Source organism: Neospora caninum, chromosome XII (assembly GCF_000208865.1).
Source record: "Neospora caninum Liverpool complete genome, chromosome XII".
In the NCBI taxonomy this organism is placed as follows: Eukaryota; Apicomplexa; class Conoidasida; order Eucoccidiorida; family Sarcocystidae; genus Neospora; species Neospora caninum.
In genome coordinates, this window is record NC_018398.1 from 1,795,203 (window position 1) to 1,808,285 (window position 13,083).

General features: G+C 56.3%; 1 protein-coding gene across 1 annotated transcript; it reads left to right on the forward strand.

The window, feature by feature from the left end:
• Window positions 1-7,950: 7,950 nt before the first annotated feature.
• NCLIV_062520 (3-ketoacyl-(Acyl-carrier-protein) reductase, related) lies at window positions 7,951-12,140 on the forward strand (the record flags this gene model as incomplete). The annotated part of the gene is made up of 5 exons (XM_003885803.1): window positions 7,951-8,448; window positions 9,815-10,092; window positions 10,670-10,874; window positions 11,302-11,352; window positions 12,042-12,140. 5 exons carry the CDS (start codon window positions 7,951-7,953, stop codon window positions 12,138-12,140), a joined length of 1,131 nt encoding a protein of 376 aa, XP_003885852.1.
• Window positions 12,141-13,083: the final 943 nt, after the last annotated feature.

Here is a 13,083-nt window from a genome sequence, read left to right on the forward strand (position 1 = left end):
GACGGAAGCGTCGCCTTTCTTACGCGGACTCAACTCCACACAGGGCGGGCCGCGAAGGCGTCTCGAGCAGTCTTTAACAGCTACAGAAATCAAAACGAACAACTCGTTTCCGAAGGATGCTCCCTCGACGCGAGCCTCATCTGCGCGGAGACTGGGTTGTTCTGTTTCCGGTCTCGCAACAGGCGGTAAGCAGTGGCAGTCCTTTTTTGTCCGGCGGATGCTAGCCCCCAGAGGGAAGGGACAGACGGAGCGATGAGGCAGGAGACTTCGCGATGTGCAGGAGTATAGAGAACAAGCGCCCCGGGGAATGCGGATTCACGTTCGCGTCCTCCGGCCTGTGTCGCGTGTCCATTGCTCCAGTTTGTAAGCCTTCGACTCTTGGAAGAGGCGCATGCACCCGAGACACAGACGACCATGATGGTGTACCTCGGGTGGAGCTGGGGCAGTGCCTAAAGTGCGGGACGACGTGCATGACAATATACTGCCCCACAAGGAGTCCGGAATTTGTTTTGCTTCTCGAACTCTTTTTTATATATCTGCATTCCAGCTTTCCGCCGCTCCCCGTCACCGCTTTGGGGGCTTCGTCGCCATTTCCCATTGGACGTCCTCACGCGGTTGGCCCTTGTGGCTCGTCAGCGCTGCTGCTTCTTTGGTTCCTTCTCCTCTGTCGCCCAGTCTGGCCTTCCCGTTTCGACCGACTCTTTCGACTGAGGGGAGCGAAGCACTGGGCGTGAAGTATGGACAGAGACGGCGTTCACGTGAGTGAAGGAGATACGCGGCGAGCGCGCCGAACGAACGTGCGGTCTACATTCGTTTTCGCTTCGTGGGTTTAGATGGTAAGTGTGGTCAACATCCGGTGCAAGCCTGGAGACCTGGGCATGGTGACTGTCTCTCGGCACAACCATTCGACAAGTCGTTTTCGCGTTTATTGACTCGCGTACGTGCGCAGTGTATATACCGGTGAGCCGTGTAGCTGTCAGCGGTCCGTTAGGCGCCCTGACAAGACGCGACAGGCCTTTTTTCGTTGGGGCTTTAGAGGGAAAGGGACCACCTGGGTGCACAAGCAAAGGAGGCGGAAAATCGACGGTCTCGTCGTGAGGTCTGCTGTGCGGTTTTCACAACTTCAGGCGGTAAGAAGCGTGGGGCTGGTCGTTCGGTTCACAGAGCCTGCCTGCCGTAAATAAAAAGCCTGTCCGCCTCGACCACAGCAGATCCGTCGCTCGCCATTTCGCATGCTGTCCAAACGCAGAGAGATGTCGCACCTGAAGAGAAAAAGCTCTTACTGGTAGCGCGCGCATTATCTACAAACATATATATATATATATATATATATTCGCAGAAATAGACATACGAGCATGTCTTGTGTGCAGTGGCAGTGTGTCCATGCACGCATACTATAGCGGTTCCTATTTGAATACAGTCGGTGCATAGACAAGAGGTGCGTATGAACGGAGGATGACGCAAATGCGAGGAGGGTGGCGGATGCACGGGCGTGTGGCACGTGTGTTCCCGGCGTGTCTTTTAGGGCGTAAGTGTTTCCGACGCATTTAGCGGAGCAACGAGGCCGTGCCTTCAGAGCAACCGAGACCGAGCCGCGCGGAGAGGGTGGAGTGCACATCGGCCGCGATAACTCTACACACGTAGAGATATGCAGATGTATTCAGTCGCCCAAGACGGTTGCCGTCCTGTGCCTTTCCTCCCTAGGCCGAGCCGATCCGCAAAAATTGAGGATCTCGTACGTGTATCTGCTTCATGCTACCTATCTCTACAGAAGGTAAGCTGTGGTTCTAACATTAGACAAGCGACAGAAGGGCAATCGGCGTATGCAGAGCCGACCTTGCCTACGTGGTGTTCTCCTCGCACGTGGCCAAGGCCGGCAAGTGACACACCTGCTCGCGTGGCCGAGGCTCCGACCAAGGCCAGAGGAACGCCGGGCGTTTGCTGGCTTGGGATACGCATGTGTGACTAGCCGTGTGTCCGAGACCGAGTGCTTGGAAGAACGTCTCGATCCGTGTCCACTGCTTTCTGCATCCCGAAGTATGAAGCAGGCATAGGCAGTTATGGGTTACTGCTCAGTATGTGGACGTTCGGGCGAAGTGTACCGGTATGCCCCTTTCTGGCTCTGTGTCGGTGGTCTACCAGGCGGAAGCCCATGTAAGTGCTGGGCACACTTCCCAATCTGACAAGTCTTCCGGCACCGTGGTGCAACGCCGATAGTCGTTAGAGCGCAAAAGTGGCGAGACTCGCTCGCCGTGGTTTCCTCGCTGTCAGTATGCTTGACACACGTTTTAAGCTCCTGCGGAATGCGATCTCCGTTTTCCTCGGCTGCCTGTGCTATCCAACAGGCCGAGGCGAAGGTAAGTTCCTGCGCAGGATGCGATAGGTCAAATAAAGAGCGTCGGGGCGGCGACAGGTAGCACAGACTGTGTGGGACACTGTCGAGAGCAGCGTAGAGGTGCTTTGAAATAATAGGCGTGTCTGACACACGTCTCAATTCTTACCGAAATCGATACGCGTTTCCCTCCGCATGGTCTGATATCCAACACTCTCCACAGAAGGTAGGATTCAGAACCCGATTCAGTATGTGACCTAGAGTGCCCAGGCAGGAAAGTGTAGCGCCACAGCGTGCGAGTGGGGTCGAGGTGCTTTGAAATAATCGGCGTGTCCGACACACGTCTCAATTCCTACCGAAATCGATACGCGTTTCCCTCCGCATGGTCTGATATCCAACAGTCTCCACAGAAGGTAGGATTCAGAACCCGATTCAGTATGTGACCTAGAGTGCCCAGGCAGGAAAGTGTAGCGCCACAGCGTGCGAGTGAGGTCGAGGTGCTTTGAAATAATAGGCGTGTCTGACACACGTCTCTTTTCTTACCGAAAATCGATACGCGTTTCCCTCCGCATGGTCTGATATCCAACAGTCTCCACAGAAGGTAGGATTCAGAGCTCGATTCAGTATGTGACCTAGAGTGCCCAGGCAGGAAAGTGTAGCGCCACAGCGTGCGAGTGGGGTCGAGGTGCTTTGAAATAATCGGCGTGTCCGACACACGTCTCTTTTCTTACCGAAAATCGATACGCGTTTCCCTCCGCATGGTCTGATATCCAACAGTCTCCACAGAAGGTAGGATTCAGAGCTCGATTCAGTGTATAACCTGGAGGGTGTCTGGGCCCGGCAGCATAGTTTATTTTTGATGAGCCGTGAAAAAGCACAGTGTGTTAGCTGAGGGAGTCCTGCTTTGTCTGAGGCTGTTGAGCGTTCGCGCTGCTCCTGGAGGTGTTCGCCCACGTCCCGAATCCCTGTTCTGCTGCATATGCATGCGTAGATACACACACGTGCGCTCGTGTTGAAACGCAAGCATAACATGGAGACTTGCTTTCCTTTGGGGATGTGACACACCCACAGGAGTTGGTTGCTGCGCCTGTCTGAATCGCTGCTCGACAGGCCAATTAAGAGAGTAAGTTGCAGTGGACAAACTGTGGCACTCGAAAACGTGGTTTGGCGACATGCGGTGCTTCCGTCCACGCGGTGCCTGTGCACAGTAGGCGCGTGCCCCGGCGTATATATATATATATATAAATATATTTATGTATTTATATATTTATATATATATACATATTTATATATTTATTTATATATTTATACATATATATATATATATATATACGCACAAGTGTGCGGATATACGGACCCTTGACATCTCTAGGTACTTTAAGGTATTCCGTTGGAGATGCAGCGAAATGCGAGAGGTTCCCTTTTGTTTTGCGAATTGCGTATCGTCATGTAGTTTGTATTGTCCGGTGTTCCGCATGCAGGTTCGAGATCGACCGAGACGGTCACTCCTCGATCTGTCCCTCTCTCTCTGTTTTTCCGTTGCGATGCGCCCTCCTGCGTCGTGCGGGAGCAGAGCTTGTTCGGCGACAGACGGGTTTGGCCGATACGGAAATTGAGGGGACGTGATTTGAATGACTTCACTTAGCCCACGTTCTGCGCGGGTGTGACCTCCCCTCGGAAACGCTGCTCCAACTTACTGGTGCAGAAAGAATTGCAAAATGCAGCGGGTGTTTGGAACTTGCCCAAGCCGCTGTCCGGACATCCATGTTTCTCCATCCGTCGTGTTCGTTTGATCCCTTTTGTTGGCTCTACGCTAGGATGCAGGCTCATTTGGGGCAGTCGATGAGCGTACAAGTCGCAAGGAGGGGTGCAAATAGCTTCACTGTTCGATGTGTCGTGTACAATAAAATCATTTCCGCATCGTTGCGCCTATGGCATGGTTACAATCCGGGAGACACCTCACTGGGTCTCTCTCTTCTGCGCTTGTGGCTCTATCGCTGAGGCGACCTCGAAATGCCGTTGTACAATTACACGCCCGTTCCGCTCTTTTCTCGCAAGTCATAACCGTGCATTCTGTTGTGGTCTGTTGTTCCACGTTATATCGGAAAAGATGGCCATCTGCGGAAGGAGGCAAAACGGAGGGAGAGAGCGAAGGTTTCGACACTGCCTTTCCAACGTGTGTACGGAACCCTCGTCTTCGCCTTCCGCTTCCTCCTGTGTTTTCCCTATTTGTCATCTTGCATCCTTTACGGCTCTGTATATTTTCATGTTCTTGGCTACGGCATTCACCATCCATCATTTCACAGGCATATGCCCACTGCACGCCCATCTCGACATGGCTTGCTTGCCACTCCGCAGATTCTTCCGTCGTTCTGTGTCTGCTTGTGTGGACAAGAAGTTCCGTTCCGGTTTGTTTTGTCGCATTCAATCTATCACCATCCGAGACCCTCTGCCGCGTGCACCCCGGCCAGTCCCCGAGCTGCGGGTAGCAAAAAACCGACAACCCGCAATTCCCGTTCCCCTCCCCACCCCGGAGCCTGCCGGCTCCGCTACACAGGCACATCCCTTGTGAGGGCAGGCAGCAAAAATGTAGAGAAAAAAGCGAGAGGACCACGACCACAGTCTCAGTTGCGTGGAGAGACAAGGCAGAAGACCGACAGACGGAAGGAAACGGAAAGATAGAAAAGGAGAAAAAACCGGGAGCTCCCCTTGCCACCGCCGCTCCCCCAGGTAGCTCGGCACTGCTCGCGTGACGACGGTATTGCAAAAAGCTAACAGAGGACCAAGGCGCCGCTCGGCGATGAGGCATCATTGTGACGCGAGACCCGCCCAAACGCGAGGGACGGTGTGACAAACAGCAGGCGCGCGCCCCTTCCCGCCGTCCATCCCCAGTCGTCCGCGACGCAGTCCCGCGAATCGAAACCAAGGAGACACTAGCGGTACTCCTAGTGACAACCAACTTCGCCGGTCAAGAGCCACCTACCTGCTGATTCCTGCCTGACGTTCAACGACTACTCCCCAGGAAATGTAGTTTGTAGAAACTAGATGCATATATATATATATATATATATATGTATATTCTAGAGTAACGCGCCGATGACTAATGTTTGCGGGAGCCATCATGAGATAGGTGTACAGCGCGAGGCACAAGATCTGGGAAGGCATGTTGTGAACAGTGGCAACACTGTGTCGGGACGCTCCTTACTTGAGGAGACAATTAGGCATCTAGAATAACGTCCTGGAATTCTGACCGTGTGACAGAATACGTGCCTATTATAAGGAAGCTAATCTCTCCAGAGAAATCGGAAAAGACCACGGTACATCGTAAGACCGAGAGAAATATCCAAGAACCGTTTTGTCATACAGATTCCACACCGTGTCAACCCTGGCACGCGTCCTCTTTGAAGGCGAACCAGCCACCAGTGTCCATTGTTTCCGTCGTCGTTTGAGCTGGATTCCGTCCGACAGTTGGCCACAGACGTAAACGGGAAATACAGATCCGACGCTTACCCCTTGCACACCAGGACACGATTAGTTGCGTCGTGCCCACAATTTAACACGAAAGGCTTCGCCGTTTTTGTCCTGCGTGAGCACTATCAGCACACCTCTCTGTCAGTTTCCACTCAAATCAAACCCGGAACCCCAAATGTGGATGCAGACGTTTCAGGAACGTGAGTGTGTCAGCATTCGCACACGCAGCAGTGTCAGTGAACGTGTCCTGACAGAGGATGTACGTAGCTGTTTACTGTATGTGGGAAACACATTCCCGAGTTGTGAAGAATTCCCCTCATCTTTGTTTGGAAAAAAGCGATGCTGTGTACATACACGAACACAGGAAGAACTCCTTGGAGGCACAGTTGCGGGCAGTTACACTGTCCGAAAGAGAACGGCAGCGGAGTGACGCGCACGCGCCATGTTCGGGGGCAAGTGGCTGATGGCAGCGCGCTACGGATACAAGACGGAGCCAAGGGAGTGTACCACGCGAAGGAGAAATGAAAACGGAAACCAGTACCGAAGCCACCGAGGCGCAGATGGGAGACGAGGAGGGAAACTGGAGCACCCGTTGCTGCGGAAAGACGCGAGACAAGCCGTCGTCTCTCGTGCGCACCGACCGTGCTCACGCACGGAAGGCTCGACGTGGATCTCTCCCACGCCTGGAGATTCCAGTATTTCTCAGGGGCGAAGAGTTTGAAGTCAATTTGTGGTGGAGGCAAAAAAGGGGACGCATCGCGACCTCGACAGTGAACCGCCGTCGCCAACTTGTGCGCTCTCACTCTATGCGGACGCCTCTCTGTGCCTTTTTCTCTGGTCCCCTTTCCCTTCGCCTTCTGGGTGTGTGCAAGAGTGTAGCCTTCACCTTTCCCCTCTGAGTGCCTCTCTCGCTTCTCTTTCCTCTCTCCTGCTCTGCCTCAGTTTTTCGTTTGTGGTTCACCCGCCCTGGCGGCCTCACTGGCTGGGCGGGCTGTCTGCGGCGACTCGAGTTCGCCTCCCTCGCTTGTGGAGGCGAACTCGAGTCGCCGCAAGCGAGGGCGTGAACCGAGAAACGCAATGTGGGAAACTGTGGAAAGCGCCAGTCAATGCGGGAAGAATGAAAACATTTTGACAAAGCAGAGAAAAACCGATAGACGGCACACTGCGGCCGTCCTCACCCCGTCCTCGCTTCGATCCGCGCGTGCGCGCGTGTGGCGCCGAACGAGTAAAACCGGTGAGCGCTCGCTTCTGCTCCTTCCTTTTACCCACCTCAGCGATCGCGTCTTGGCACAGGCTGTTCGAGGTTCGTCGACCTTCCTCCACACCTTGGCCAGTTCTCTGCACGCAGCGCGGGTCAAAACGCCATCGCTGTCGCGGCGCTTTTCTCTCCTTACACACCAAACAGTTTCCTCTCTTCGCGTTGGCTTTTCCTCTCTCAGACGAGCCGCGCCTCGTTTTTTTTCGATTGCTTCTCTCTCTGCCCTCGGGCGTCTCGTGTGCTCGCGCGCTGTCCTTGAGCTGTGTCTCACTTTTCTGCGCTCTCCACATTTTAGTTTCCGCGATCCTCTGGGTTTGGGAGCGGTTTTTCCCCTCAGAGAAATCGAGCAGCTGAAAAAAGGGGATTGGTTCCTCCGTGACACGCAGAGATCCTTGCATGTGTCTCACGTTCTGTCTCCTGTCTCTCTCCGGGAGCTCGCGTCACCCCGGATAGGACCGCGCGGCGCATGTGCGCAGCCTCCCCAGCGCGCGACAGCCAGAGAGAGAGAGGAGACACCCTCCTCGAACTGTCTCTGCCGCCCCCCCATTTTCGGCGCGTTTTTTCTGCGCTCTCTTGTGTCTTTCCCATCCTCGAGACAGAAGCCACGTCTTGTTTTCCGACTGTTTCATTCTTTCTCGCGATTCACCGAACCGCAAACGTCGAAAGTTTTCACTGCTGCGTTGCGGAGACACCGGACGAGTCACCCCTTTCTGCAGATTTTTTCGCACGCCGACACACCGGCGTGCCTCCCCCCCTTTGCCTCTATTCAGGGGAGGCGTCCTCGCTCTGTCTCTCTCTCTCTCTGTTTTTTCAGCGAGTGTGCACATTGAACGGATCTTTTTCTGTCCCTCCTGCGTGAACCGGTCTAAACGACTTCCGAAACGCTAAAATGGAAACAAAGATTTCCTGCAAGAAGGGAGGTGACCATTCCTCTCTCTCCCTGCGCCTGCCACTCCTCGCCCTCGGCCTGTCTCTCCTCGCGCCGGCTGCCGTCTCCGCGCGGCTGGTCTCGTCCCCACCTGCCGATCTCGCCTGGTTCGCCGCGTCTTCCTCGCCTCTTCCGACTGCATCCCTCGGATTTCTCGCCGCCTCGCCCGCCAGGGTGTTCTCCCGGTCCATCTACCCTCACTGCGACGGCGGCGCGCGCTGCGCGAGCGATGCTTTCCGCGCTTCTTCGCCTTCCGTTCGAGGCGCGGCTGCTGACCCAGGCGTTGCGTCGACAACAAGTTGCTCCGCCTACAAACTCACGTTCGGAGGTCCCGAAGCCGGCGAGACAGAGGGACGCGTGGCTCTTGTGACCGGCGCGAGTCGGGGCATCGGCAAGGCTATAGCGGACACGCTCGCGGAAGCTGGAGTTTCCCATCTTCTCTGCGTCGCCAGGCAACAAGTGAGACCGAAAACGAAGACGCGCCTAGCAGTTGGGACGAGATGCACACACACACACACACACACACACTGGCCGACCCTCCCGAAAGAGATGCGCCCGACCCGCCCCCCCATCCGCGGTTCGACGGCACGCGACGATACGTGACGCGAGCGAAAGAGCGCCTTTGGAGTGCTGCCTCTTTCATTAGACCTTCTGTCCTCATTCTTGAGTCACGTCGTGCTCCGGGGCTCCTCTCCCGTTTCGGCCTCTCTACACGGCCAGGTCTTCTGCATGTCCTTTCGGACAGAGTCTTTGGCCTTATGCGCGTCTCCCCTGTGAAACAGTTCCTCTCCTCTCTGCTCCCCGGTCGTTCCTCCAGTCTTCTCTTGCTCGTCCGTGCTTTTGACTCACGTCTCCACTTCTCCGTCTTGTTCCCATTATATTCTGATCCTTGGAATCCCTTCTCTTCCTTCTGTCGTGCTTTCTCCGCCTCTCCAGCTCTTCTGTGTTTTCCATCTATTCTTCTCCTTCCTGTTCTCTCTCTCGTGGTCCCTCTTGTTCTCTCTCGAGTTCCCCGCGTCGTTCTTTCTCGTTTGCTCTCTCTTGCTCTACTTTTTCTCTTACTAGTTCCTTTGTTCACTCTCCAGTTCTGCGTTGTTTTCTCTCTTGGACCATGTGCCTGGTTCTCTCGCTTATTCTCCCTCTTTTTTCTCTCTGGATATCGCTCTTGTGCTCACCCGTGTTCTTGCTCCTTTTCTCCCTCCCTTTTCTCTCCTTGTTCTCTTTCTTGTTGGCGGTCTTGTTCTTTCCACCCTGGTCCTTCTTTTTCCCTCCCTTCTAATATTTCTTGTTCTCGCTCTTGTTCCGCCTCTTGTTCTCGCTCTTGTTCCGCCTCTTGTTCTCGTTTCAGTCCTGTCGCGTGCGCCATGTTGTGTTGTCTCTCTTGCATTCTGGCTTGTTCCTCCTCTTTTCTCTCCTTGTTCTCTTTCCTGTTCTCTCTGCTGCTCAATCGCTTGTCACCTCTCTCGTTCTCGTTGATCTGCTTGTTCCGTCGACAGGGCTCTGTGCCTCGCTCTGTCTCCCCATCGTTCGTCCGCGTGTTCTCCCTCTGTTTGTGCCTTTGAGACGCGCTTGCGAGTGCTCGCTGTCGCTCGCTTGGTCCCCGCTCGCCTCGCGCCCTCCCGCCGGTGTCTCTTGCCGGGGCCCGCAGGCCTGTCCCATCAGCGGCCGCAGTCGTGTGTCGGCGACGTGGAAATGAGGGCCGTGTTATGAAAGTCCCGTGTTTCCTCTCTGTGTTCCGATTGACTCTCAATGCTCCCTGATCCCGGGCATTCGCGACTAAGCTTCTCTCTGGCGTGTCTATGAATGCCTCCGTTTCCTCACTTAGGCAGCGTGCGACGAGGCTGCGGCGGATCTGAGGAGTCGCGGTTTCTCAGCGAGCGGGCATGCGGTCGATGTGGGCGACGGACAAGCCGTCTCGGCTCTCTGCGAAGACTTACTGAAACAGTATCCGCACATCGACATTCTCGTCAACAATGCCGGAATAACGCGAGACAATCTCTTCATTCGCATGAGCGATCAAGAGTGGCACGACGTCATCAACACGAACCTCAACTCGGCCTTCTATTTCTCTTCCCACATCATCAAGCGCATGGTCAAAAATAGGTAGGAGTCCTCTCGAAACAAGGCATAGCCACGCGGGCCACCAAGGTCTCTCTGGACGCGGAACGCTCCCATCTCTTACTGTGTGTCCGTCCCTCAATGGTCGGGCGTCCTTCACCCCCACGTCGGTTCATTATTCATCTATATGTAGCTAACTGTCGCGCTCCCCGTCTCGTGTTATGCATTTGCGATCTAGATCTCTCTAGTTTTAGGTGCGTGTGAACCTCGCCTTCTTCATTTTTCAAATCGGGCTGCGAGGCACTTCCCCCTGCGGAGACACACACTGCACAGCAAGTCAGCGAAGGCCCCACAGAAGGCCGGTGGGTTGCAGAGTGCAGATTCTGTAAGACACTGCTCGCCTCACATGATGAAGGCAGGAAACGCGCCTGCATCCGCACCTCGATCGTCTGTCTCGACAAACCCGCTAGGCGTTGTGTTCTCTCAGCTCCATTGGGCTTTTCCGTTTTTCGTTGCCTTCTTCCTGTTCCGCGTTCGGCGGATCGCCAGCGGCTCCACTTCGCGGGTGGCTCCGCCACGCCTCCTCTGAACTTGCGTTGTGCGCCTGGTTTGCTCGCGTCAGGTTCGGCCGCATTATCAACATTTCGTCTGTCATCGGCGTCGGCGGCAACCCCGGCCAGGCGAATTACGCAGCGTCAAAGGCCGGGATGATCGGCCTCACGCGAACGCTGGGGAAGGAATACGCTAACCGAAACATCACCGTGAACGCCATTGCGCCCGGATTCATTCGATCTGCGATGACCGACAAGATGCCGGAAGCAGCGAAGGTGAGATAGAAACGCCCTCCGCCCCGAAGCGCGTCGGACCCGTCGCGGATCTTGCCGGCGTCACCTGAGAGACCTCGCGCCGCGTGCGCCGCAAGTCGCATGCACGCTGCAGGCTGGGGTGCGTGGACGCGTGCCTTGACCCCGGACGGAGCGGCGTCCACAAATACTGACCGAGGGAAGAAGCGGGTCCAGGCCTCTAGGCGAATATCACGACCGGCACACACGCACGCGAAGTCGTGTGGGCGGCTTGGGAAACTCGAAAGCTGCCTCCCTCATTTACGTGCCCGATTCTCCTGGATGGCTGCAACTGTGCGTGCGGAGCTGTCTCGGGAGCCTGTCGCCGCTCCGTGTGACACGGATGGAATCCCCAAAGGCACGAACGGGAAATTCGGACGCTTCGATGTTCTCTGTCCCGGTGTCTCTGCAGAAGCAAGCGCTGTCGCAGATCCCAGCAAACCGTCTTGGGGAACCTAAGGACGTAAGTCGTGTTGACGCTCCCGCTCTGCTCACTTGAAAAGGTTTTCCTGTGTTTCGCTGATTCGCTCCTCTCACGCGGTGTCGATGCACCTGACCAGCGACGTTTCCGGGAAGCGGTGGAACACTCTGCATGCGCAGGCAGTCGGTGTATACCGGCCTCCGGTCGCTCTTCCTGCTCGCCATGGCGCGCTCGGTGGGCATGCCGGGGTCACCGCCTCGCCCCCACGCGGCTCGCAAAGGACACTGTCTCCCCCGACCGCATTCTCGCTCTGCCTTCCCTCCCCAGTGCTGTGCGCCTTTTCCGGGTTCCTACGCTGACTCGCGTGTTTGTCTTCCCGCCGGAAGCGGCCGATCTTTGCCTGCTTCCCGTTCCCGAGTTTGCGCTTCTTCCCGCGTTCGCCGTCGATTCGGCATGCGCCGTTTGGCGTCCAGCGGGCGATGCAAACTGGGAACTGTCTCCGAGACAGTCTCTGCCATCTTGACCCAGACAGTTCGAAGGCGTGCGCTCGTTTCAGTCCTGTCCAGTGAAAGGCGGTTGACGTCACCGTTGACAAATGTTTTGGGTGCCGACAAAGACGCGCTGTCTGTGCCCCCAAGGACCGCTGGACTTGCGCGGGCCTCGGGGCCTGCCGTCCACGTGTCTCGCCGTTCTCTCCATTCGCCACTGCCTTCGTGTCGTGCTCCCCGCAGGTGGCCGCCCTTGCAGCTTTCCTCGCCTCCGACCAAGCTGGCTACATCACAGGCAAAGTCATTCCAGTGGACGGAGGCATGCTGTTTGGCGGCAACTGACGCGCGCGAGTTGGGGCCGCAGCACGGACCCGAGCGACGACCTGTGAAGCGGATCGAGGCAAGACGCGAACGGGCCACCCGCGAGGAGACCATGGCGAAGGGAACGAGCGCGAACCAAAAACGCCGAGAAAGGCGAAGACAGAGGACACCCGATTCCCCCCGAGTCGGGGACGCACGACCGGAGATCCGGAGGGGGGGGGGGCGGCATTAGAGACCAGAGGGAGAAAAGAGAAACAGGGCTCGCACACGGGAAAAACGGCGACAGCCATGCGCCGCCCCTCGAGCGCAGGGGGAGGTTTTGAGAGGGAGACGCGGGCGAAGAAGTGCCGTAACGGGAGGCGCACCCGAAAGGAAACCTACGTGGAGTTGAGCGAGTGCAGGGGGGGAGGGGGGGGGGGGGGTAAACAAATCGAACCCAATGCTTGACGTCTCTCGTTTAGTCTACACATGCTTGCTATTGTGCGTCCTGGCAGGTGCTGAGGCTGCCGGGCCCTCATGGCCTTCGCGCGCTGCCTTCGCGGTTGCCGCGGCTCTGTGTTTCCGCTCCATCGACGCGTGGTGCATGCGCGCACAGCTGTCGCAGGCGTGCCTGCTGCGTCAGGGCGTTGCGAGCCTCATGGGCCGCATAGTTGAGGTTGCGTGGACTCGTGCCCCGGGGTAGAAGAGTGGGGGGGGGGGGGGGGGGGGGGGGGGGGGCCCCCCCCCAAGGGGGGGGGGGGGTTTTAAAAAGGGAAAAAAGGTTTTTTTGCCTGGGGGGGTTGGGGACACCCCCCCAAAAGGATCCCTGGGGGGTCCAAAATTTTTTTTTTCCCCAAAATTTTTTTTTTCCAAAAAACCCGAAAAAGGCCCCCTGGGTACCACCCCCACCCCGCCCCCTTTTTAAGGGGGTTTTTTGGGGGCCGCACCCACCCTCGTTTTTAAGGGGGGTTTGGCCCTTTTTTTG